A 27758-nucleotide genomic window follows, 5' to 3' on the forward strand; every position below is an offset into this window, starting at 1 on the left:
TAAGATCAGGCAGAACTGAAGCAGATAGAGACACAAAAAAACCCTTCAAAAAAATCAATGAATCCAGGAGCTGGTTTTTTGAAAAGATAAACAAAATTGATAGACTGCTAGCAAGACTAAAAAAGAAGAAGAGAGAGAAGAATCAAATAGACACAATCAAAATGATAAAGGAGACATCACCACCGACCCCACAGAAATACAAATTACCATCAGAGAATACTAGAAACACCTCTATGCAAATAAACTAGAAAATCTAGAAGAAATGGATGAATTCCTGGACACATACACCCTCCCAAGACTAAACCAGGAAGAAGTTGAATCCCTGAATAGACCAATAACAGCCTCTGAAATTGAGGCAATAATTAATAGTCTACCAACCAAAAAAAGTCGAGGACCAGACAGATTCACAGCCGAATTCTACCAGAGATATAAGGAGGAGTTGGTATCATTCCTTCTGAAACTATTCCAATGACTAGAAAAAGAAGGAATCCTCACTAACTCATTTTATGAGGCCAGCATCATCCTGATACCAAAGCCTGGCAGAGACACAACAAAAAAACAGAATTTTAGACCAATATCCCTGATGAACATCAATGTGAAAATCCTCAATAAAATACTGGCAAACCGAATCCAGCAGCACATCAAAAAGCTTATCCACCATGATCAAGTGGGCCTCATCCCTGGGATGCAAGGCTGGTTCAACATATGCAAATCAATAAATGTAATCCAGCATATAAACAGAACCAAAGACAAAAACCACATGATCATCTCAATAGATGCAGAAAAGGCCTTCGACAAAATTCAACAGCCCTTCATGCTAAAAACTCTCAATAAATTAGGTATTGATGGGACGTATCTCAAAATAATAAGAGCTATTTGTGACAAACCCACAGCCAATATCATACTGAATGGGCAAAAACTGGAAGCATTCCCTTTGAAAACTGGCACAAGATAAGGATGCCCTCTCTCACTACTCCTATTCAACATAGTGTTGGAAGTTCTGGCTAGGGCAATCAGGCAGAAGAAAGAAAGAAAGGGTATTCAAGTAGGAAAAGAGAAAGTCAAATTGTCCCTGTTTGCAGATGACATGGTGGTATATTTAGAAAACCCCATCATCTCAGCCCAAAATCTCCTTAAGCTGATAAGCAACTTCCGCAAAGTCTCAGGATACAAAATCAAGGCTTGATTTAAATACTTCATTCCCAAAAAGCAATCCCAGGTATGCACAAAAATAAGTTAGGTACCAAGGTACTAGAATGTTTTCTATAGTGTTGTTTATAATAGTGGAGCAATCTGACATAAGCTGAGGAATTGATTGAATGCATTATGGTACACCTACAAGATAAATGGCACCAGCTATGAAAATTTTACTTCAAAGTAAGGTTGTAGTAAAGAGTTGAAGCAATATCCATATAAAGTCCTAAGTGAATTAGGGGGGATTATAACATTTAAAATACATACACACACTGCACAGAAAGAATATACTACAGACAGTAAGAATCATCTCTGAGAAGCATAATTTGGGGATATATTTACTTTTTTGTGCTTTTTTTTTCTCAAAAATTTCTACAATGGATATACATTACTTTTGGAATTGATAAAAAGAATGCAATAAATGTGATTTCAAATAGACTTTGCTCAGCCAAGAAGCTGCCCTCCACAGATGATGCTCATTTTAGGCAATAGCAACAAACACTGAAGTCAGCAGTTAGAGGAAAAGGATTTCACAGGGCCCTATGTCTAGAGTAGCGGCAAAAATTAAGTGCAAGATGCACCCATATCTTGGTAAATTGTACAATAATTTCTCATGCCCCTCTCTTCTCAAGTCCCCATCTCCTAAACTAGACACACTAACACAAAAATTTGTCCCCAACAAATGAGCTGTCAAGATGGGTTGTGCAGGCTTTAGAGCTAATGAATGTCATCATTGCTGTCATTATGAGTAGTCTGTAGGCAACAGTGTTCTTTCTCCCTCCAAAAGTAACAATAAAATCATGTTTTGTTTTGTTTTTTTAAGTGTTCAGGGTAAAAAAAATAATAAAGCAAGAAAAGATCAAGGGGGCCAAGTTTTGCGGATTAATTCCAAGTTTTAAGGGTAAGAAAGAAAACAGATACACAGGACTTTCTTTTCTTTTCCTGCCTTCTTTCCTCTTCCTTCCTTCCTTCCTTCCTCTTTCTTTCTCTTTCTTCTTCCTTTCTTCCTTTTCTTTCTTTCCTTCTTTCTTTTTCTTTCTCTTTCTTTCTTTCTTCCTCTTTCTCTTTCTTCTTCCTTCCTTTCTTCCTCTTTCTCTTTTTTCTTCCTCTTTCTTTCTCTTTCTTCTTCCTTCCTTTCTTCCTTTTCTTTCTTTCTTCTTTGTTTCTTTTCTTTCTTTTTCTTTTTCTTCTTCCTTCCTTTCTTTCCTTTCTTCCTTTTCTTTCTTTCTTTCTTTTCTTTCTTTCTCATTCATTCATTCATTCATTCAATGTCTCTGCACATTGGTCTATCTGTCCATCTGTCTGTCAGCTGGTCATCACTCAGTCCACAGCTACCTCCTGAATATTCTACACAACAGTCAGATTTAGGCTGTAGTGATCAAGGACTTGGTTCCTGCCCTCACTGCCCTCATGGTCTAGCCTCAGTTTACTCATTTTTAAAATGGAAGTAAGTGAGAATAGCTGACATGAAGTGTCCATATGTGCCAAGCACCATGCTGCAGTGCTGCAGGCTGAGCCTCCATGTACTCCATGAGCTGCACCATGTGGTGCTGGGGCCTGAAGGCACCACAGAGTGCCTGCTGCAGTCAGCTGTGCAGACAGGCTCAGGGCCTTCTCTAGGTCTGGCTCCCACTTTTTCCCTTTATTCCTTTCCTCCCCTGCACCCTCACTGAGACCCAGCCTGTCATGGTGTCCCTCAGTGCACCACAGACTCCCACACCCTCATCCTGCGTTCAGGTTCCCCTGCCTGGCAGGTCCTCCAGTCCCACCTGGAAGGCTCTTGCTCATTCCTTAAGTTGCTCAAGTGGCACTGCTTGGGGACCCTCCAGAGTTCACACTGAGTACTCCGAGCCCCTGCAGCTGCATAGGGTCTGCCTTGTCGTGCTGGGCTCTGCAGCCACCTGTCTACCTTGTACAATGGCAAGCAAAAGAGACCATGTGGTATGTCTTTTCTCCAAATCCCCAGCCTGGGCACATCAAGGAAACATCAGCTCCTACTCCTGGAGTCCATGTGTTAAGCATTTTATGCTCTTTGTCTCATAGAATTTAACTCCCACAACCTCTACAAGGGAAGGCTTGTTATCTCCATATTATGTATGGAAAAACTGAGGCATAGGGTGGGAATAACTGGCCCAAAGTCATGCCCAGGATTACTGGCTTCAAAGGCAGTAAATGTGTGTTGAAATACATTTTTTTGAAGCAAGATGTGCCTAGTCCTACAAGCCACAAAAAGAGATGGTCTTCAGTTTCCTCTCAGTAGCCCCCAGACTCAAGTCCACACTTCACTCCCAGGGAGTTCCAGCCTGAAGAAGATGCAGCGTGTGTGCATATGAGCTTAAAACAATTAGAAGATGCTCATTCTTTTCTTTCAACAAATATTTGTGCCTCTACAAATATCTCCATGCTAGGTGTCAAGTGGATTGGGAGTGGGGAGGAGAAGGGAAGGAACAAAAATGGAAATCAGGGCCATGATATTGTGATCTAATAAGAAATGTACATTTTGTTTCATCCCTGGTTCCTGGCACAGAGCTCCTAAAACATTTGTAATTTCCTGAGTGACAGGGATGCTAGAAGCATCCTTTGTTCTAAATTTGCTCTTTGACCCCGGTTCCTGACACAGAGTTCCTAAACCTCTTGGAATTTCCTGGGTGCTGGAGCATCTTTTGTTCTAATGAGGCAACTCCTAGTGGGCTACTGGACAGCTTCTGGATGGGGGCTGGTCATCAGAAATGCCAAGCCATGGTTAGAAGCTCAGAGCTTTTATCGCCCTCCCTGAAACCCCTGCCATCCTCCAGGAAGGTCAGAGGAGCTAGAGATTGAGTTAATAACTGATCATGCCTATGTGATGGAACCTCTATAAAAATCCCTAAAATAGTTCGAGAACAGCCTGACCAACATGGTAAAACCCCATCTCTACTAAAAGTACAAAAATTAGCTGGGCATGGTGGCACATGCCTTAATCCCAGCTACTCAGGAGGCTGAAGCAGGAGAATTGCTTTAACCCAGGAGGCGGAGATTGCAGCGAACCGAGATTGCACCATTGCACTCCAGCCTGGGCAACACAGAGAGACTCCATCTCCAAAAAAAAAAAAAAAATCCCTAAAATATGTGGTTCAGAGAGCTTCCAGGGTTATTGAACACATCCTCGTGCCAAGCAGAGCAATGCACACCACCTCCAGAGGGACAGAAGCTCCTGTGCTCAGAACCCTTCTGGACCTCAGCCAATGTATCTCTTTATCTGGCTGTTTATCTGTATCCTTAATTATTTCCAGTAAACATTTAAGTGTTTCCCTGAGTACTGTGAGCTGTTGTAGCAAATTATTGAACCTAAGGAGAGGGTCATGGGAACTCCTGATTTATAGACAAGTGAGGCAAAAGTGTGGGTAGACCACGGTATGACTCACACCTGTAATTCCAGCACTTTGGGAGGGTGTGATGGGAGGATGACTTGAGGCCAGGAGTTCGAAACCAGCCTGGGCAACATAGTGAGATCCTCATCTCAACAAAAAATAAATTAGCTGGTGTAGTGGTATGTGCCTGTAGTCCTAGCTATTTGGGAGGCTGACGAAGGAGGATTGCTTGAGCCCGGGAGTTCAAGGCTACAGTGAGCTGTGATTGTGCCACTACACTTCAGCTTGTGTGACAGTGAGACCCTGTTTCAATAATAATAATAACAGTGCAGGTAACCCAGAGAAGCATTATTGGTGACTAGCATCCAAAGTTGGGGGAAGACTTATGGAACTGAGGCCTTAATCTGTGGAGTCTGCATGCACTCCAGGTAGTCGTTCTCAGAATAAATTAAATTGTAGAGCAGGTTTCCCCAGTCCCCAGGCCACGGACTGGTACCAGACCGTGGCCTATTAGGAACCAGGCCACACAGCAAGAGGTGAGTGGTGGGAGCGAGCATGACCGCCTGAGCTCCACCTCCTGTCAGTTCAGCGGCACCATGAGATTCTCCATTGTGAACTGTGCACGTGAGGGATCTAGGCTGCACGCTCCTTATGAGAATCGAAAGCCTGAGGATCTGAGGCAGAACAGTTTCATCCCAAAAACATCTCCCCTACCCCGCACCCCCCACCCCCAAAACCATCCGTGGAAAAATTGTCTTCCGCGAAACCAGTCCTTGGTGCCAAAAAGGTTGGGAGGCCACTGTTGTAGAGCACCCCATTGGTGTCCACAGAGAACTAGAGAACCGGTTGTTATGGAAAAGCCACACGTCTGGTGTCAGAAATACTGTGAGCAGAGGACACAGCATTTGCCTTCTAGGGCCCTTTGCCCCAGGCTGCTCAGGAGCTCCGGGGCGCAGAGCTCTGTGAGGCAGCGTGCCCGGGCAGCTGGCATTCCAGCATGGACTGCGTCTTCTCTAACAGCGTGGGGCCATTTCCGCACTGCTGGGTGGTCCTCGGCAGCACGGGTGAACATGACAGGCTGGATCACTGGAGAGCAGGCAAGGGTGGTTGTTCCGGGTGGCACTGCCAGGGCTCAGCATGGACCCAGGGGAAATATGGCCTCCCAGAATGAGCACTGAGGCCAGGACGAAAGGACGAGGGTTAGGATGACAGGGGCACAGGAGGGTCTCTGGGCAGAGGCTATGAAGGCCTGGGGTTGAGATACCCCTGGGCCTGCCTGTCTGTGAACTGTGAGAAAGAGAATGAGCCACGGGAGCCCAGAGGACCAGGAGCCTGTAGGGGGTTCTGAGCGAGCACTCAGGCTGAGTCACCTGTCAAGGCCACAGTGTCTGGGCTCAGGGCCCCCAGCAGTGCCCCAACCCCCCACTGTGTGGGCTGCCCCTGCCTGCGGGGCCACTTCAGGTTGTACCCCCGCCTGCTGACCTAACTTTCTTACTCTACTCCCGAATCCCTGGGCTGTGTTCCCTGCTGCTCCCAGCCTGCGGATTGAAGGGACAGCCACCTCCTGGAGACACAGGTAGAAACCAGCCCCCTGGCAGGGCCCTCCTTAGCTAAGGACAGTCACATCGTGCCATTGTCTCAGCTGCCTTGGAGGACCTCAGCTCCTGGCCAGCTGCACCCTAGGCCAGCTATTATTTTATTCTCCATTCCCTTTCTTTTCCATGTGGACCCCACACAATATCACCATAGGAAGGAAGCAGACATGTCCCACCCCCAACCATCATCAGGGACACATCTTCACTCAGCCGCCTAAAAGAAATGATCACACTGGCTTTCAGGTGGACAAACACCATGGATCGCATGGGAGAGGCCCTCAGGCTCTGCCCGCACCTCTGCCTCTTATGAAGGCTCAGCCCCTCTTCACCGTTGCCCCTCTGTGCGGTCCGTTAGCTCCATATGGACGGCAGGGAATCGGCTTTCCGGAAACTCATCCTTTCCCTTTTATTTTCTACAGCTGCCCTTGACTTGCCCTTGACCCATTCTCTACTGAGAATGGGTCTTCGTCTTCCCCTTCACGTTCAGAGGTGCTGTTTTTAAGCAAATATTCGATGAAGTTCAGCATTAAATTCAGACCAAAGACCAACAGGGGCTCCCTCTTTCCGTTCTCCTCTGGGGGTGTGATCTGGAGTTCCAGTAGCTGCCACATCTGGCCTGCATTCGAATGAAGTGCACAGTTGATCCTGCAGTTCTGCCGTGCCACCGCGTCACAGGTCCACAGCCTCATGCTACATGTCCTGCCCTCAGACACCCAACTTGGGTTCACTTTGTCATGGGCTCTGGACCCTCACATGGGTGTGGACACCTGTGGAGACCTGCAGAGCCCTGCAGGGCCTCTGTTCTCACGGTTGCACACAGATCCAGCTGCTGTCAGAGTCCCCCTCAACTCCCTCAAATACTAACATTGGGATTACTCACACCTTGTGCTTCTCACTGCACAATCCAGTCTGAGACTGGGGCTGGGGACACACCAGGAAGTCTCTGAATGCTCTGCCTCCTGTGTCCTCACCCAGGGTGAGGGAAACCCTCAGGGTCATTTCCTGTGTTCTCCCAAGGGATTAAAACATTGGAGCAGAGCTTTGATCATCTGAACCTTCAGTGACCCTTTCCCATACTGTCCACTACTACCTTTGCCCCACCAAGTTTCATGATGTTTATTGCGTGCCTCCATGGGCCAGGCAAGCATTTTACAAACATGTTCTCTATCAGTCCTGGCAGCATCATATGAGGGAGACACACAAGACTACGAGGCTGGTCAGGAAGGAACCCAGAGTCATGGGCAGTTGGGATTTCTATTCGACTCTGAAGCATGTTCTCTGCCCGCCCCACAGTGCTCCCCCAGGGTGGGTTGTATCGTGGGGACCCACAGGGGCTGCAGGCCTTGGGGCTCACCATGCCTCCAGTGCACTCGCGGCAGTCCTGCAGGCAGCGGATGTTCTCCCAGGTGCTGTAGGCCTTCAGCCCCGCCACCAGAGCCTGCAGTGAGTGACTGTTGACCAGCTCCTTTCCCTGGAAGACATCCTCATCCACGAGGGCCCCGGCATACCTGCGGGACAAAGCAGAGACGTGTGATGGAAGTGGCGGTACACCCAGCACATGTGTGAAGGAGCATTATCTGTGAAGTGCTATAATGCTATTTGAGGAAAGAATATGATGTCAATGATGCATATTTTAAACTGTAGATAGTCACTAAAAAATAACATTTAAGACACTACCTGCGGAATACTAAAAATTATTCAATTAGTCAACGAAACACAGGAGCAGAGGGAAAAGGGAACAAATAACATATGGGATAAATAGAGAAAAAGTTGCAGGATAATATTCTAAAACTCTATGTTTGTTGATAGCTACATTAGGTGCAAATGGTTTAAACAGTACTATTTAATTTGGAGATTGTCAGACATGATTTTTTAAAAATCAAGATTCAACTAGATGCTTTATACAAGAAAGCCACTCAAAATACAAAGACAAATAGGTCAAAAGAAATATAAGAAAAAAATTTATACCTGCAAACACTAACCACAGGAATAGCAGAGGCTTGTGGGCATCTGATGTAGACCTCAAGGTTAAACCTGCTTCTCCAAAGTCTACCAAAGTCTTCATGGGTCTGTCAAAACTGTCACCCTGCACCATGACTGTACCTGCAACCATGAGTCTCCACCACATCGCTCTCCCATTGGAAAACCTCTCCTTTGCTTTCTTTTCAAGTTTACTTTTCTTCCAATCCATTTATAGGCCTCACTACTCACGCTGACATCTGTCTAGGCACTCCTTGACTCCGCACAAAGTGGCCCCTAGGCTCAACTCTCCTCTTATTTTGGTCTACACACATACGATCATGTTCCAAATTATTTTCTTTTATCCACACACACAAAAAAGTTTCACATGCCTCTTGTATTTGTAACTTTGTAATTCCACTTCCCTTGGAAATTCTGTACCTTACAACAATAAACTATACCTCAATTCCACTCCCCCATTCACTTTGCTACTGTTGAGATTTTATATATAAAGATATGTATACTTCTTATATATATAGATACAGATCTTCTGCATGTGTTATAAACCTCATGGCTATTTTTGCTTTAAACAACTTATCTTCTTCCCTAATCAACAATATTGAGAAATAATATATTACAATGATGCATTCATTCAAAGTGCACCACTTGAAGAGTTTTGACAACCGTACACACATCCATGAGAATAGCATCACAATCAAGCTACAGAACAAAATGCCTCATGTCTTTTTGCAGTCCATTCCTTTCTTTACTCCCACCCCAAGGCAACCACTGATCTGTTCTTTGACACTATAGATGAGACGTGTTTTAAGTAAACTGAATTGCAGAGTATGTATTGTCTTGCTTCTTTCAATCAGCATGCTGTTTTGAAATTCATCCACATTACAATATGTATTTATAGTTGTTCCGTTTTATTGCTAGTAGTACTCTAGTCTATGTAATGCACTCATCACATTCATTTATGCATTCACTTGTTGATGAACATTTTGGTTGTTTCCAGTTTGGGACTATTGCAAATAAAACTGTTAGGAAAATTCATGTACAATTCTTAGAGAAAATACATGTCTTCATTTATCTTGAGAAAATATATTGAAGTGAAATGGCTCAGTCATATGGTAGATGCATTTCAAACTTTTTAAGAACCTGCCAAATAATTTTTCCAAAGTAGTTATGCAATTTTACACTCCTCCCAGCGGTGTATAATAATTATAGTTGTTCTACATTCCTGCCAACAATTGGTCTTTACAGTCTTTTTAATGTTAGTCATTCTAGTGTATATGTAATGGTATCTCCTTATGGTTTGAATTTGCATCTGTAAAATGGAGATATAATTTCCTATTTCATAGGGTTGTCGGGAAAACTGAGGCTCAACTGAGGTAAACCTACCTAAGTCAAGGTCCCATATGTGTTAGGGTTGAGCTAGGATTTAAACCCAGGCCTCTCTATTCCTAAATAGCATGCTCTTTTCATTATAAACAATGTTCCTGTCAGTGCCCTGAGCAAGTTTTTGGCATTTTCATCTATGCTATATTATCATCACCCATGCTCCAGGCTGTGACATTAACAAAATGTATACATGATTCCCCATTGATCTCTCCAATCACACACACCCCCACCTCTCCCCATTCCCCAGGGGTGGAAATAGGTGGGAAATAAGAAACAAATAGTCTTTAAGAAATGGATTGTGAGAGACCCCAGCCAAGCTTCCAGCTGCCAGATGGAGAGGTGCACCAGTGGCTCTTATTCTTTGTTGTACCCTTATATTTGTTTAACCAAGGAGTCTGAGAAGTCTTCCATGTTCAGTGTGTTTTAGAGTACAGGAGGAGCATGTCTTAAGAAAATCTGATATGAGAAACCCATGGTGACCCAAAACATAAATTAGGAAATAGGGATTCTGGAGGCAAAATTATTTCTCATTTCTAAACATGTTTATTTAATAGGTGATGTCTCAAGAAATGCAAGGTATTTGTTTATGGATTACATCCATTCAAAGAACAGATTAAACAAAGTGTTAGAACTGTATTAGTCTGTTTTCACACTGCTAATAAAGACATACCTGAGACTGGGTAATTTATAAAGCAAACAGGTTTAACAGACTCACAGTTTCACATAGCTGGGGAGGCCTCACAATCATGGTGGAAGGCAAAAGGTACGTTTTACATGATGGCAGGCAAGAGAGAGAATGAAAGCCAAGTGAAAGGGGAAACCCCTTGTAAAACAATCAGATCTCATGAGACTTATTCACTACCACAAGAAGAGTACAGGGGAAACTGCCAACATCATTCAATTAGCTCCCACTGAGTCCCTCCCACAACACATGGAATTATGGGAGCTACAATTCAAGATGAGATTTGGGTGGGGACACAGCCAAAACATATCATTCCACACCTGGCCCCTCCTCCCAAATCTCATGTCCTCACATTTCAAAACCAATCATCCCTTCCCAACAGTCCCCCAAAGTCTTAAGTCACTTCAGCATTAACTCAAAAGTTTACAGTCCAAAGTCTCATCTGAGACAAAGCAAGTCAAAGCAAGTCCCTTCTGCCTATGAGCCTGTAAAATCAAAAGCAAGTTAGTTACTTCCTAGATAAAATGGTGGTACAGGCACTGGGTAAATACAGCTGTTCCAAATGGGAGAAATTGGCCAAAACAAAGGGCTACAGGTGCCCTGTAAGTTCAAAATCCAGTGGGGTGACCAAATCTTAAAGCCCCAAAATGATCTCCTTTGACTCTTTGTCTCACATCCAAGTCACACTGATGCAAGAGGTGGGTTCCCATGGTCTTGGGCAGCTCTGCTCCTCTGGATTTGCAGGGTACAGCTCCCCACCCCAGTTACTTTCACAAGTTGGTGGTGAGTGCAGCAAGTGCATGGTGCAAGCTGTCAGTGGATCTACCATTATGGGGTCTGGAGGACACAGCTGTACTAGGCAGTACCCCAGTGGGGACTCTGTGTGGGGACTTAAACCCCACATTTCCCTTCCACATTACCCTAGCAAATGTTCTCCATGAGGAGCCCTGCCCCTGCAGCAAACTTATGCCTGGACATCCAGGCATTTCCATACATTCTCTGAAATCTAGGCAGAGGTTTCCAAACCTCAACTCTTGACTTCTGTGCACCTGCAGGCTCAACGCCACATGGAAGGTACTACTCCCTTTAGAGGGGCTTGTACGTCTAAAGCCATGGCTCCAGCTGTACCTTTGCCCCTTTGAGCCTGAAGCAGCTGGGATGCAGGGCACAAAGTCCCTAGGCTGCACACAGCAGGAAGACCCTGGGCCTGGCCCATGAAACCATTTTTTCCTCCTAGGCCTCCCAACTTGTGATGGGAGGGGCTGCTGCAAAGGTCTCCGACATGCTCTGGAGACATTTTCCCCATTGTCTTGGGGATTAGCATTTGGTTCCCATTACTTATGCAAATTTCTGCAGCAGGCTTGAATTTCTCCTCAGAAAATGGGTTTTTCTTTTCTATTGCATCTTCAGGATGCAAATTTTCTGAGCATTTATACTCTGTTTCCCTTTTAAAACAGAATGCTTTTAACAGCACCCAAGTCATCTCTTGAATGCCTTGCTGCCTAGAAATTTCTTCCACCAGATACCCTAAATCATCTCCCTCAATTTCAAAGTTCCACATATCTCTAGGGCTGGGGCAAAATGCCACCAGTCTCTTCACTAAAACATAGAAAGAGTCACCTTTACTCCAGTTCCCAACAAATTCTTCATCTCCATCTGAGTCCACCTCAGCCTGGATTTCATTGTCCATATCATTATCACCATTTTGGTCAAAGCCCTTTTAACAAGTCTCTAGGAAGTTCCAAACATTTCCCCATTTTCCTTTCTTCCTCTGAGCCCTCCAAACTGTTCCAAACTCTGCCTGTTACCCAGTTCTAAAGTCACTGGCTACGTTTACAGCAGCACAACACTCTCCTGGGACCAATTTACTCTATTAGTCCGTTTTCACACCACTGATAAAGACATACACAAGACTAGGTAATTTATAAAGAAAAACAGGTTTAATGGACTCACAGTTCCATGTGGCTGGGGAGGCCTCAAAATCATAGCAGAATGTGAAAAGCACGTCTTACACTGTGGCAGGCAAGAAGACAATGGGAGACAAATGAAAGGGGTTTCCCCTTATAAAACCGTCAGATCTCATGACACTTATTCACTACCATGAGAATAGTATGGAGGAAACTGGCCCCATGATTCAATTATCTCCCACTGGGTCCCTCCCACAACACGTGGGAATTATGGGAGCTACAGTTCAAAATGAGATTTGGGTGGGGACACAGCCAAACAATATCAAGAACACGCCATCATGGTAAGATTCATGAGAAATACCGCAATATATCTAAAACCAAAAAGTCAATGAGATGGCAAGATTCTATTTATAAAAGTTTATTTTGTATAAAAAGACCAAACTAGACTTTTTGGCAATAAGCTATTAGAATCATATTTTTAAAAGTCTAGTGCAAAAATGGCAGGGATGAGTAACATCCAAGGTGCTTAACTATCCTGAACTTCATTTTTTAACAGAGAAGACTGGTGAATTTCTGCAGACTATGAAGGGTTATTACACTCATTCATTTATTCAACAAATATTCACAAAGTCTAACTTTGTGCAAGGCATCACTTCAGCTGCTGTTGTAACATTAATCAAAAAAACAGAGAGAAAAATCTCTGTCCTGTTGATTTGTCTTGAGACATTAAATGAGTTACTACACATGAAATCTTAGGACAGTGCCTGGTAAATGGCAAGCATTTGAATATGTGTTAGCTATTTTCTTAATTTTACCATTACAGGTATTGGGTAAATGGAGATTGCCCAAGAGAACAAGTGAATCCAGTTGAAAGACAGCAGCAGGGACAATGCTGTGGCCCCTTCTTCCCTGAGATGCATCCTGGACTGTGTGAGCTGCCCATTTGGCCTGGAATAAAGAGGAGAGGCAGACCCTAAAATACTCACTTTGGCTGGTGCACTGAAAATACTGATGTTTAAAAATTGTTAACCATTTTCTAAGCTAGGAAATTCGTCCCTGTAGCAAATCCCACTAGATGATTCCAAAGGGAGATATCAGCTCCCAGCTTCCTTGGCCAGTTACCTCATGGACCCTTCAGAAATGTATGTTTCAAAGATGATCAAATGATTTAAAAGCAAAGCTCCAAGCAACCCCACAGGCAGGTGTGATGTAGTTACACAAGGCAATTTCATTTTGTAGGTGAATTAACCTGTGCAGAGACAGACACTACTAGGTGTGATGATGCCAAATTAAGGATCCACAACTTCTGTGCTCACAGAATTTATAATCACAAACCAAAAGTAACAGTGCAATGACAAGACGGGCCCAGGCTGCTGCTCCAGGAAGCTTATATGGGGGCTCCTTATTCCAGAAGGGGCTCTGGGAGAGTGTCTTAGGGAAGTTGGCAGCCTCAACTGGGTCTCAAAAGATAAGCATTAACTTATCAGGTGAGCGAAGCGAGAGTGTGAGGGGAAAGAGGTCTGTAAGAAAGGTCACAGCAGGAGCATAGGACAGGTGTGGAGTCCTCAGTAGAGGACAGAGAGGTGGGGGTGGGGTGGAGGTGGGAAGGCCCGGCAGGTGGAAGGCACCCCAGGGCCACATGTGGGAGCTTGAGTTCGCCCCATGATTTGCTTTGGCTCAGTGTCCCCACCCAAATCTCATCTTGAATTGAATTGTAATCCCCATGTGTTGGGGGCGGGGCCTGGCGAGAGGTGATTGAATCATGGGGGTGGACTTCCCCCTGGCTGTTTTTGTGATAGTGAGTTCTCACGAGATCTGGTTGGTTAAAGGTGTCTGACACTTCCCCCTTTGCTCCTTCTCTCTCCTGCTGCCATATGAAAAAGGTGATTGCGTCCCCTTTGCCTTCCACCATGATTGTAAGTTTCCTGAGGCCTTCCTGTCATGCTTCCTGTTAGGCCTGTGGAACTATGAGTCAATTAAACCTCTTTTCTTCATAAATTACCCAATCTGAGGTAGCTCTTTGTGGCAGCAAAAGAACAAACTAATATAACCCAGTACAGAAGATGCTGGAAGGCCCCAGGAGGGTGGCAGCTGGCAAGTAGGAATTTAGATTTCATTTCAGGTAGAGGGCTGGTGATTCCTGGAGAACGGATTTGAAGAGGACCAGGCTGAATGGGGAGGGAGTGTGCAACCAGGCATGGTCGGGGAGACATGACAGGGAAAGAAGGCTTTGAGTAATTTCAATGTAGGAGGAAAAATCATCACAATGTGGTAACTGGTGGGATGGAGGGATAGAAAGTTTGAGGGTCCTGGGGGGGATGGCAATAGCAGCTAACATTTATCAGGCATTTATTATCCTCCAGACCCTAATCTAAGCATGTTCAAATATTCACTCATTCAATTCTTCTAATAACCCTCTAAGTCAGGTATTATTATTCCTATTTTATAGATGGGGAAACTGAGGCACAGCATGTCAGCAGCCTTCTCAAAGTTATACAATTAGCGAATGGCAAGATCAGGATTAGGACCCCAAAAGTAGGGTCACAGAGGGCCTGCTCCTTGCTGCCACACTGGAGCATGTATGATATGCCAGACCCTGTCTTAAGCCCATTTCATGTGTTAAGTTATTTAATCCCTTGACAACCCAAAGTAGGTACAGAAATACCTCATTTAATTGCATTTTGTAGATATTGCACTTTTTAAAACTTGAGCCTTGTGGCAACCCTGCACTGAGCAAGTCTATCAGAGCCCTTTCTCTAACAGGACATATTCACTTTGTGTCTTTGTGACGTTTTGGTAATTCTCATAATATTTCAAACTTTTTCATCATCATTATATCTGTTATGGTGATCTGTCATCAGTGATCTTTGATGTTACTATTGTAATTGTTTTGGAGCATCCAAAACAATTAATAAAGACAGTGAACTTAACTGGTAAATATTGTGTGTTCTGACTGCTCCACTGACCTGCCATTCTCCCATCTCTCTCCCTCTCCTCAGGCCTCTCTATTCTCTGAGACACAACTATGTTGAAATTAGGCCAGTAACCCTAGAGTGGCCTCTGAGTGTTCAAGTGAAAGGAAGAGTTATATGTCTTTCTAGATCAAAAGCTAGAAATGCTTTAAAAAAAAAAAAGAAAGCAAGCTAGAAGCCCAGTGAGGAAGGCATGTTGAAAACTGAGAAAGACTGAAAGTTAGGCCTCTCGTGCCAAAGAGTTGGCCAAGAATGCAAAGGAAAAGTTCTTGAAGAAAATCAAAAGTGCTACTCCAGTGAACACACAAATGATAAGAAAGCAAAATAGACTTTTGCCGATCTGGAGAAAGTTTTAGTGGTCTGGATGGAAGATCACACCAATCACAACATTCCCTTAAGCCAAAGCCTAATCCAGAACAAGGTCATAACTCTTTTCAACTCTACAAAGGCTTAGAGAAGTGAGGAAGCTACAGAAGGAAAGTTTGAGGCTAAATTGGTTCTTGAATTTTAAAGAAAGACACCATCTCTATAGCATAAAATTGCAAGGTGAAGTAGCAAGTCCCGATGTAGAAGCTACAGTTAAGTAGCAAGTTATCCAGAAGATCCAACTAAAATCAGTGATTATGGTAGCTACACTCAACAACATATTTTCAGCGTAGATGAAACAGCCTTGGAAGACGTTTCCATCTAGGACTTTCATCAGTACCTGCTTTAAAACTTCAAAGAACAGACAGAATCTCTTGTTAGGAGCTAATGCAGCCGGTGGCTTTCAGTTGAAGCCAATGCTCATTTATTATTTCAAAAATCCTCAGGCCGTCAAGAATTATACTGAATTTACTCTGCCTGTGCTCTAGAAATGAAATAACAGCACCTGGTTGATAGCACATCTGTTTACAGCATAGTTTACTGAATATTTTAAGCCTGTTGTTGAGAACTAATGCTCAGAAATAAGGATTCCTTTCAAAATGTTACTGCTCATTGACAATGCACCTGGTCACTTAGAAGCTCTGAGGGAGATGTACAAGGAGATACATGTCATTTTCATGCCTGTTAACACAACAACCATTCTCCAGCCCATGGATCAAGGAGCAATTTTGACTTTCAAATCTCGTTATTTATTAAATACATTTTATAAGGCTATGGCTGTCATCGATAGTGATTCTTCTTATGAATGTGGGTAAATTGAAAACCTTCCTCACCATTCTAAGGGCCATTAAGAACATTTGTGATTCATGGGAGGAGGCCAAAATACCAACATTAGCAGAAGTTTGGAAGAAGTTGATGTTCCAACCCTCATGGATGACTCTGAGGGGTTCAAGACTTCAGTGGAGAAAGTCACTGCAGATATGGTGGAAACAGCTAGAGAATGAGAATTAGAAGTGGAGTCTGAAGATGTGACTGAATTGCTGCAATCTCATAATAAAACTTTCACAGATGAGGAGCTGCTTCTTATGAATGAGCAAAGAAAGTGGTTTCTTGAGACAGAATCTACTCCTGGTGAAAATGCTGTGAACATTGTTGAAATAACAAAAGAGGATTTAAAATGTCATGTAAACTTAGTTGAAAAAGCAGCAGCAAGGTTTGAAAGGATTGGCTCCAATTTTGGAAAAAAATTCTGCCGTGGGTAAAATGCTACCAAATGGCATCAGATGCTACAGAAAAATGTTTCATGAAAGGAAGAGTCAATTGTGGCAGCAAACTTCATTGTCATCTTACGGTACTGCCATAGCCACCCCAGCCTTCAGCAATTACCAACTTGATCAGTCAGCAGCCATCAACATCAAGTCAAGACCCTCCACCAGCAAAAAGATTAACTCACTGAAGGCTTAAATGCTCATTAGCATTTTTTAGCATAAAGTATTTTTAACAAGGGTATGTATATTTTTTAGACATAATGCTGTTGCACACTTAATAGGCTGTAGTACAGTGTAAATATAACTTTTACATACACTGGGAAACAAAAAAATTATGACTTATGTTATTGTGATATTCACTTTATTGCAGTGGTCTAGAACCAAACCTGCAATGTCTCTGAGGTATATCTGTACTGACATTCATGCTCTGTTTCTCTTTCTTTCTTTCTTTCTTTTTTTTTGAGATGGAGTCTCACTCTTGTCACCCAGGCTGGATGACAATGGTGAGTTCTCGGCTCACTGCAACCTCTGACTCCTGAGTGCAAGCAATTCTCCTGCCTCAGCCTCCTGAGTAGCTGGGATTACAGGCCCCCACCACCACGCCCAGCTAATTTTTTTGTATGTTTAGTAGGGATAGGGTTTTACCATGTTGGCCAGGTTGGTCTCGAACTTCTGCCCTCGGCCTCCCAAAGTGCTGAAATTACAGGCATATGCCACCGCACCAGGCCTCACGTTCTGTTTCTAATGAGGGAATGCACATCCAGAAAATTTAAGTAATTGCTCATAAGGATGGTAAGTGGAGAGACTGGGATTTGAACTCAGGATAGTCTGGAAACTGTCCATGTCCTGCTCACCTAACTCCAGACCTGTACACTTAAAGATGTATACTCTCCTTGCACTTGAGTAGGATCAAATGCATTGAATAAACATCTAACCAGTCAAACCTCCACTTACCCAGACCCTGAACCTTGAAACCAATGGACTGGCAGCCTACATTCATGGAAAGTTAGGAGATGGGCCCTATATCAAGATGTGACACCCTTAGTAGAGAAAAAAAGGAAAAAGAAAAAGAAAAGATGTGTGTTGCAGGGAGGTAGTTAGCATAAAATTTTGTTATGTTTCAACCAGTTTTATGAAGCTATTTCCTTACAAGTTGGAAAACAGGTAGCAGGGACAGTAAACTAGGAACAAACTAGAAAACCAAAATATTGTCACAGAATGTGCCAAATTTTTCCTGGGCTTGTGTTAAAATAAAGGCAGCCTCTTTCCCCTAATTGGGACACTGCCTTCCTGGGGATTCCTATGACCAGATTTTCCATGAGTCAACCCCCTACTGTGATGGGGGGAGACAGGGAATGAAAGAAGCAGGAAGGAAGGAAAGAAGCTGCAGATATACAATGGGGACAATGAGCTGGGCCAGAGACCATGGAGGGTGCAAGGAGGCCCAAGTCAAGAAATTTAGAAAGTCCTTGGGGGCAATTAGACTGACAGCTGGTGAAGGCAAGTGTCGATCTGTCGTGTTCAATGTGGCACTCATGAATGGCACGTGGTAAGGGTTCTGGGGTTCTTTTTTTAATCAATTACTTAATTTCTATTGATCACCTCTTGTTTCTTTCCTTGAAACCTAAAGCTAGAACTGTGACATTTCTCTACGTCTCTGATACAGGTACTTGGAGAGTGTCTAACTAAGATTGAGAGAAACTTTAATTTTCATTAACAGTGTAACACAGCACTTACAAAATCAAGCTTAAATCAAGCCAAAATATTAAAAAAGCTGAAGAAAAAGGAAACATGTCAATACATGTAACACCTTTGTTATAAATACATGACAGATACATATTTATAAATGTAGAATAGATAGCAACTCTTTCTTATGTAGTCTAATAACTTCTGTGTCACAAACGTGTAAATAGTTGACTGAGAAGCAAATGTATGCAGAGTCCTGCCTCTGTAACAGTTACAAGTCCCACTGGGGAAAACTCAAAGAAAGAAATTGCTTTCCTTTGGCATGCATATGAAAAATTTTCCGGTTTCATCATCAAGTTATTTGGATCTGATTTAAACTTTCATGATAATATAACACTGTTGCCTGTTTTCTCTTTGTGAAGTTTGCAGGTCATGCTAGGAAGCTCCCTAAAAAGATCCTGTGATTCTCAACTATGAATGCTCATTAGAATCACCTAGGGAGCTAATATACACACGATGGATCCCTGAGACACACCCTAGACTTAAAAGTAATATATAGCAAAAAGGCTGGGAAGGAGGAATTGGGAATACACTGTGTAAGATTCTTACACTACTTGGGAAATAGAACAGTATTATTTGGAGGTAGTCTATGATTTATTAAAGATGTATATTGTAAACCTTGGGTCAACAAAGTATGTTTTCTAAATGTATAAATAAGTCAATAAAAGTGATAAAATGGAATAATAGGTTCAACTCAACCAAGAGCAAGCAGAAAAATGGAAAAAAAACATTAAAGGAGAGAAAATTAAAAATCAGCTATCAATATGATAGATTTTAATCCAAACATGTCAGCAATCCCTTTAAACGCAATCTGTCTAAACAAACCATTTAAAAGCCAGAAATTGTAAAACTGGATAAAAAGGCAAGACCCAATTACATGCTGTTTACAAGTAACCCACTGTAATGATACAGGTAGGTTAAAAGTATGAAGACAGACATACCATAAAAACACTTAGGAAACCCAGAGTAACTATATTAATATGACAAAGTAGACTTCAGGACTAGGATACTTTCAGGGATCAACAGAGAAATTATATAATGACAAATAAGTCAATTCTCTAAGAAGAAATAAACCTGCATGTGTATGCACCAAAACAACAACCAAAAAAAAAAAAAACTTAAAATATTTGAGGAAAAAATGGATAAAACTGAAAGAATAAACAAATTCATAATTATAACTGAAAATGCCAACCCGCTTCTTGCAGTCGTTGACAAAACAAGTAAGCAGAAAACCAATAATGATATATACGATCTGCAGAGCACAATTAACCAACTTGACCTAATTGACATTTATAACACTGTCTTCCCAACCACAACAAAACACACATCCTTTTTAAGTGTACACAGAACACTATTTATACTGAGCCATACATTTCAAAGAATAAAATTCATACAAAGGATGTTATTGGACCATGGCAGCAGTTATAAATAATTCGGGGGTGGAAAGGTAAGTCTTAAGGAGAAATTTAAACTATTTTTAACTAAATGAAAATGCAACATATCAAAATGAGAAAGATGCAGCTAAAGCCAAGCTTAAAGAGAAATTTTAGTGTGGATTGATGATATTAGGCAAGAAGCAATGTCTCAAAGCAGTAACCTAACCTTTCACCTTAAGAGAGGGGGATGGATATATAGAGACACAGAGACGGGGAGAGAGAGAGAGCAAGAGAGAGCAAATTAAAGCAAGCAGAAGGAAAGAAATAAAGATTGGAGCAGGTAGCAATGAAATTTAAATTAAAAATAGAGAAAATCAATCACATAAAATATGGAAAAAGCAACATAATTGACAGGCCTCTACCCAAAGCGATATGAGACAGACAGAACACTGGGGATAGGCCAGGCGCGGTGGCTCAAGCCTGTAATCCCAGCACTTTGGGAGGCCGAGACGGGCGGATCACAAGGTCAGGAGATCGAGACCATCCTGGCTAACATGGTGAAACCCCGTCTCTACTAAAAATACAAAAAAAAACTAGCCGGGAGAGGTGGCGGGCGCCTGTAGTCCCAGCTACTCGGGAGGCTGAGGCAGGAGAATGGCGTAAACCCGGGAGGCGGAGCTTGCAGTGAGCTGAGATCCGGCCACTGCACTCCAGCCTGGGCGACAGAGCGAGACTCCGTCTCAAAAAAAAAAAAAAAAAAAAAAAAAAAAAAAAAAACAGTGGGGATAAGGAAAGAGTACATAAAACATCAGGAAGGAAAGGGGAGAAATTGTACTGATCCCACAGACATTAAAAAGAAAAGGGAATGCTACAACCAACACTATCGCCATAAATTTGACCAATTAGATAAAATAAATTTGAAAAGCACTCAAAAAATTAGGTAATCTGAAAAGTCCTATGTTTATTAAAATCTACACAACAAAAGCTCCTAGAACTAAGTCAACAGTATTCCTACATGTTAGAAATAAACCGTACCTTCAAAAAGCTAAAATGCTTGGGTATCAACGTAATAAAACATGAGTAGGGTTTGTATGTTGGAAACTTCAAAACAGAACTCAAAGAAGATCTAAATAAATGAAAAGATATACAGTGTTCATGTATTGAAAGACTCAATATTAAGAGGCAGACTATCCCCAATTTGATTTCTAAGTCAATACTATCCCAAGAAAAACATCAGTTATCTTTTTCATAGGTATTAACAAGATGATTCTAAAATATATAAGCAAAGGCCAAAAACAGAATAGCAAAAACAATTCTCAAAAAAGAACAACATTAGAGAGCTGACACTACCCAATTTCAAGAAAAAAACAAAATTTAAAGCCATTGAACCAAACCAAAATTTAAAACTATTGCTCTTATTAAGGCACTCTTAAGAGAATAAAAAGAAGTGACAAACTCGGAGAAAACATTTGCAAATAAAAATATGATGCAAAAAGTCTATTTAGAACCTACAAAGAACTCTTGCACTCAACAAGAAAACAAACAACTCAACTGAAAAATTGATAAAAGACCTGAACAGACACTTCGCTAAAGAAGATACACAGATGGCAAATAAGTACATGAAAAGACACTAACCATTATTAGTTATTAGTGTAATAAAAATGTAAAACTACGAACTATTAGAGACAACTATCAGAAAGACAGAAAACAAATAAAAATCAAAACGAAATCTGACAATAACAATGGCTGGCAAGGATGCAGGACAACTGCACCCTTATACATCACTGATGAAAACACAAAATGATACAACCACTTTGGAAAACATGTTAGCAATTTCTTATAAAGTTAAACATACACTTAACACTTGACCTACCAGTCCTACTTACAGGTATTTGCCCTAGTCAATCAAAACCTTATATTCACACAAAAACTTGTTGAGAATAGTTTTTAGTAGTTATTTATAACTGTAAAAACTAGAAACAACCTACATGTTCCTCACCAGTTAAATGGATAAACAGCCTGTGGTACATCTATACAATGGAATACTACTCAGCAATAAAAAGTAGGAAAATATTGACTCACACAATGATATGGATGAATCTGAAATTCATTTTGTTAAGTGAAAGAAGGTAGATCCAAAAGGCTACATATTGTACAATTCTGTGTGTATGACATTCTAGAAAAGGAAAAACTAAAATACAGGTTGCTGGGGGTAAGACTGTGGGAAGGAGTTAACTATAAAAGACAGCACAAGGGAATTTGCGGGGAGGTGGAACAATGTTGTTTGATACTGAAGTGGAACAGCTCTATGTCCTTGTCAAAACCTATAGAACCATACAAGACAAAGTGTGATTTTTTTTACTATTATAGCTTAAGTTCTGGGGTACATGTGCAGAATGTGCAGGTTTGTTACAAAGGTATACACGTGCCATGGTGATTTGCTGCACCCATCAACCCGTCATCTACATTAGGTATTTCTCCTAATGCTATCCCTCCTCTTGCTCTCCCACCCCCTAACAGGCCCTGGTGTGTGATGTTCCCCTCCCTGTGTCCATGTGTTCTCATTGTTCAACTCCCACTTACAAGTGAGAACACGCGATGTTTGGTTTTCTGTTCCTGTGTTAGTTTGCTGAGAATGATGGTTTCCAGCTTCATCTCTATTCATGCAAAGGACATGAATTCATCCTTTTCTTATGGCTGCATAGTAGTCTGTGGTATATATATGCCACAGTTTCTTTATCTAGTCTACCATTGATGGGCATTTGGATTGGTTCCAAGTCTTTGCTATTGTGGACAGTGCCATAATAAACATATCTGTGCATGTGTCTTTATAGTAGAATGATTTATAATCCTTTAGGTATATACCCAGTAATGGGATTGCTGGGTCAAATGGTATTTCTGGTTCTAGATCCTTGAGGAATTGCCACACTGTCTTCCACAATGATTGAACTAATTTACACTCCCACCAACAGCATAAAAGTATTCCTATTCCTCCACATCCTCTCCAGCATCTGTTGTTTTCTGACCTTTTAATGATCGCCATTCTAACTGGTGTGAGATGGTATCTCATTGTGGTTTTGATTTGCATTTCTCTAATGACCAGTGATGATGAGCTTTTTTTTTTTTTTCATATATTTGTTGGCTGCATGAATGTTTTCTTTTGAGAAGTGTCTGTTCATATCCTTCACCCACTTTTTGATGTGGTTGTTTTTTTCTTCTAAATTTGTTTAAATTCTTTGTAGATTCTGGATATTAGCCCATTGTCAGATGGATAGATTGCAAAAATTGTCTCTCATTCTATAGGTTGCCTGTTCACTCTGATGACAGTTTCTTTTGCTGTGCCAAAGCTCTTTAGTTTAATTAGATCCCATTTGTCAATTTTGGCTTTTGTTGCCATTGCTTTTGGTGTTTTAGTCATGAAGTCTTTGTCCATGCCTATGTCCTGAATGGTATTGCCTAAGTTGTCTTCTAGGGTTTTGATGGTTTTAGATCTTATGTTTAAGTCTTTAATCCACCTTGAGTTAATTTTTCTATAAGGTATAAGGAAGGGGTTCAGTTTCAGCTTTCTGCATATGGCTAGCCAGTTTTCCCAATGCCATTTATTAAATAGAGAATCCTTTCCCTATTGCTTGTTTTTGTCAGGTTTGTCAAAGATCAGATGATTATAGATGTGCGGTGTTATTTCTGAGGCCTCTGTTGTGTTCCATTGGTCTATCTCTCTGTTTTGGTACCAGCACCATGCTGTTTTGGTTACTGTAGCCTTGTAGTATAGTTTGAAGTCAGGTAGCATGATGCCTCCAGCTTTGTTCTTTTGACTTAGGATTGTCTTGGCTATGCGGGCTCTTTTTTGGTTCCATATGAAATTTAAAGTAGTTTTTTCTAATTCTGTGAAGAAAGTCAATGGTATCTTGATAGGATAGCATCAAATCTATAAATTACTTTGGGCAGTATGACCATTTTCACGATGAGCATGGAATGTTTTTTCCATTTGATTATGTCCTCTCTTATTTCCTTGAGCAGCAGTTTGTAGTTCTCCTTGAAGAGGTCCTTCACATCCCTTGCAAGTTGGATTCCTAGGTATTTTATTCTCTTTGTAGCAATTTTGAATAGGAGTTCACTCATGATTTGGCTGTTTGTCTATTATTGGTGCCAGAACTTCCAATACTATGTTGAGCAGGAGTGGTGAGAGAGGGCATCCTTGTCTTGTGCCGGTTTTCAAAGGGAATGCTTCCAGTTTTTGCACATTCTGTATGATATTGGCTGTGGGTTTGTCATAAATAGCTCTTATTATTTTGAGATACATTCCATCGATACCTAGTTTATTGAGAGTTTTTAGCATGTAGGGGTGTTGAATTTTATCAAAGGTCTTTTCTGCATCTATTGAGATAATCATGTGGTTTTTGTCATTGGTTCAGTTTATGTGATGGATTATGTTTACTGATTTATGTTGAACCAACCTTGCATCCCAGGGATGAAGCCAAATTGATGGTGATGGATAAGCTTTTTGATGTGCTGCTGGATTCGGTTTGCCAGTAGTTTATCGAGGATGTTTCCATCAATGTTCATCAGGGATATTGGCCTGAAATTTTTTTGTTGTTGTTGTGTCTCTGCCAGGTTTTGGTATCAGAATGATGCTGACCTCACAAAATGGGTTAGGGAGGATTCCCTCTTTTTCTATTTTTTGGAATAGTTTCAGAAGGAATGGTACCAGCTCCTCTTTGTACTTCTGGTAGAATTTGGCTGTGAATCTGTCTGGTCCTGGATTTTTTTGCTTGCTAGGCTATTAATTACTGCCTCCATTTCAGAACTTGTTATTGGTCTATTCAGGGATTCAGCTTCTTCCTGGTTTAGTCTTGGGAGGGTGTATGTGTCCAGGAATTCATCCATTTCTTCTAGGTTTTCTAGTTTATTTGTGTAGAGGTGTTTATAGTATTCTCTGATGGTAGTTTGTATTTCTGTGGGATCAGTGGTGATATCCCCTTTATCATTTTTTACAGCGTCTATTTGATTATTCTCTCTTTTCTTCTTTACTAGTCCGGCTAGCAGTCTATTTTGTTAATCTTTTCAAAAGACCAGTTCCTGGATTCACTGATTTTTTTAAGGGTTTTTTGTGTTTCTATCTCCTTCAGTTCTGCTCTAATCTTAGTTGTTTCTTGTCTTCTACTAGCTTTTGAATTTGTTTGCTCTTGCTTCTCTCCTTCTTTTAATTGTGATGTTAGCGTGTTGATTTTAGATCTTTCCTGCTTTCTCTTGTGGGCATTTAGTGCTATAAATTTCCCACTACACACTGCTTTAAATGTGCCCCAGAGATTCTCGTACATTGTGTCTTTGTTCTCATTGGTTTCAAAGAACTTATTTATTTCTGCCTTAATTTCATTATTTACCCAATAGGTTATTTGAAAAGATTAACTAAGCTGATAAACACCCAGCATAATTGGCTGAAAAAAAAAAGAAGCAAAAAAATTGTTTTCTTTTACAAATAAAAGAAGTGACATTGTCACAGATCTTACAGTCATTAATATAATAAGGAAATATTATTAACATATACATTTTACAAATTAGTGAAGAAGTGAACAAATTTCTCAAAAATACAGGGCAACAAAACAAGAGAAGATATTGGCAAGACTGAAGACTCATATTTCTTAAAGAAATTAATAAAGTCATTAAAAACTTTCCAATAAAAAAACAAAAAACCCATATCCATACCATCTTAGTAAATACTATCAAGCATTTAAGAAAGAAATAAGAGCAATCTTACACAAACTGCTTAAGAAAAATAGAGAAGAGACAACTTTCCTATTTCTTTTATGAGGACAATATAACACTGATATCAAAATCTTCCAAGGAAATTTCAAGTACCAAAATTAAAAATCAATATTCCATATGAACATAGACACAAAAAATCCTTACTAAAACATTAGCCAAATAACTCTAATAATATAAAAATATATATAATGTGGCCGGATACAGTGGCTCATGCCTGTAAACCCAACACTTTGAGAGGCCAAGGTGGGTGGATCACCTGAGGTCAGGAGTTTGAGACCAGCCTGACCAGCATGGTGAAACCCCATCACTACTAAAAATACAAAAAAAAATTAGCTGGGTGTGGTTGCAGGCGCCTATACTACCCAGCCCAGCTACTCAGGAGGCTGAAGCAGGAGAATCACTTGAACCTGGGAAGCGGAGGTTGCAGTGAGCCAAGATTGCACTACTGAACTCCAGCCTGGGCAACAGAGCAAGATTCCATCTCAAAAAATATATATATATACACACACATATATATATTTTATATATGTGTATATATAAAAATATATACGTATATTTATATGCATGTATATATGTGTATATATTATGTATATATGTGTGTATATAAATATACACATATACACACACATATGTGTATATGTATATGTATATGCATGTATGTGTATATATGTGTATATATGTACATATGTGTGTGTGTATATATAATGCATATAACCAAAGATTTCAAAAGATTTCCAAAGATTTCAAAGAATGCAAATTTGCCTCAAAATTTGAAAAGTAATGTAATTTATTTCATTAATAGAATGAAGGAGAAAAATCATATGACCATCTAAATAGAGAAAGAAAACTTGTGTCAAAATTGAACATACATGAAAAAAACATTCAGCCAACTAGGAATTGAAGGGAATTTACTCAGTCTAATAAAGGGCATCAACAACAACAACAAAAACAGTTATACAGAATGAATAAGAATGAATAAGACCTAAAGAGAATGAATAAGACGTAATGAATGAATTAAGACCTACTAAATGAATCAATAAGACCTAATGAATGAATAAGAATTAATAAGACCTAAAAGAATGAATAAGACCTACTATTTAATAGCAAAACAGGGGGACTATAGTCAGTAATAACTTAATTGTACATTTTTAAATAACTAAAAGAGGGTCATTGGATTGTTTGTAACACAAAGGATAAATGCTTGAGGGGATGGATACTCCATTCTCTATGATGTCCTTATTTCAAATTGCATGCCTGTATTAAAACATCTCACATACCCCTTAAATATAACACCTACTATGTAACACCAACTATATACCCACAAAAATTAAAACAAACGAGAAAGACAATAACAATCTGCAGTGAACATTCATGTTAATGGTGAAACACTGAACGCATTTTCACCTGAAGTCAAGAACAACATAGGGTGTCCACTCTCACCACTGCTACTCAATATTGTACTGAAGGTTTTGTCCAGTCTAATAAGGCAAAATCAAAACAAAACAAAAATTAAAAAGTTGGAAAAAAATAAGCAAAACTCTCTTTACACATATTTTATATATTGCATAGGTGGAAAATTCTAAACGGTCTACAAAGAAATTACTAATAAGTAAATTTAGTGACAATACAGGTCAATACACAACGATAAGTTATATTTCTATAAAATATTAACAATTGGGAATTAAATTAAAAATCAATGCCTTTTGACTACATTTAGTGAAAAATGTGCAAGATTTCCACACTGTAAATTATAAAACATTACTTAGATAAATTGAACACCTGTATAAACAAAGAGATATATCATCTTCATTAATCTGAAAGACGTAATACTGCCCAAATTGCTTTACAGATTTAATGCAATCACAAATAAATCTAAACAGACTTGCAAAGACTCTAAAATAGCAAGACAATTTCAAGGGGAAAAAAAATACTTAGAGGACTCACATAATCTGATTTCTTTTTTCCTCCTCTCTCTTTCTTAACAGCTTTATTAGATATATTTCTCGAACTACAGCATTCACACTTTTAAAGTGTACAATTCAGTGATTTCTAGTATATTTAGGGAGTTGTGCAACCATCACCATCTAATTGTAGAATATTTTCATAACCCAAAAGAAAAAACCTATACCTGTTAGCAATCACTCCTCATTTTCTCCTGATATAGTCTGGATGT

The 27758-nt window shown here is 40.6% G+C and overlaps 2 protein-coding genes across 6 annotated transcripts in view; one reads left to right on the forward strand and one right to left on the reverse strand.

Moving 5' to 3' along the window:
* Positions 1-27758, forward strand: part of MTLN (mitoregulin) — a 1146577-nt gene that overhangs the window by 762541 nt on the left and 356278 nt on the right. The window lies entirely within an intron of this gene.
* Positions 1-27758, reverse strand: part of ACOXL (acyl-CoA oxidase like) — a 294217-nt gene that overhangs the window by 116304 nt on the left and 150155 nt on the right. The window contains exon 10 of the mRNA XM_050753124.1: positions 7494-7647. Within this exon, the coding sequence (XP_050609081.1) occupies positions 7624-7647 (24 nt within the window). The 3' untranslated portion in view covers positions 7494-7623. The remainder of the gene's footprint in view (positions 1-7493; positions 7648-27758) is intronic.

This window comes from Macaca thibetana, chromosome 13, assembly GCF_024542745.1.
Source record: "Macaca thibetana thibetana isolate TM-01 chromosome 13, ASM2454274v1, whole genome shotgun sequence".
NCBI lineage: Eukaryota > Metazoa > Chordata > Mammalia > Primates > Cercopithecidae > Macaca > Macaca thibetana.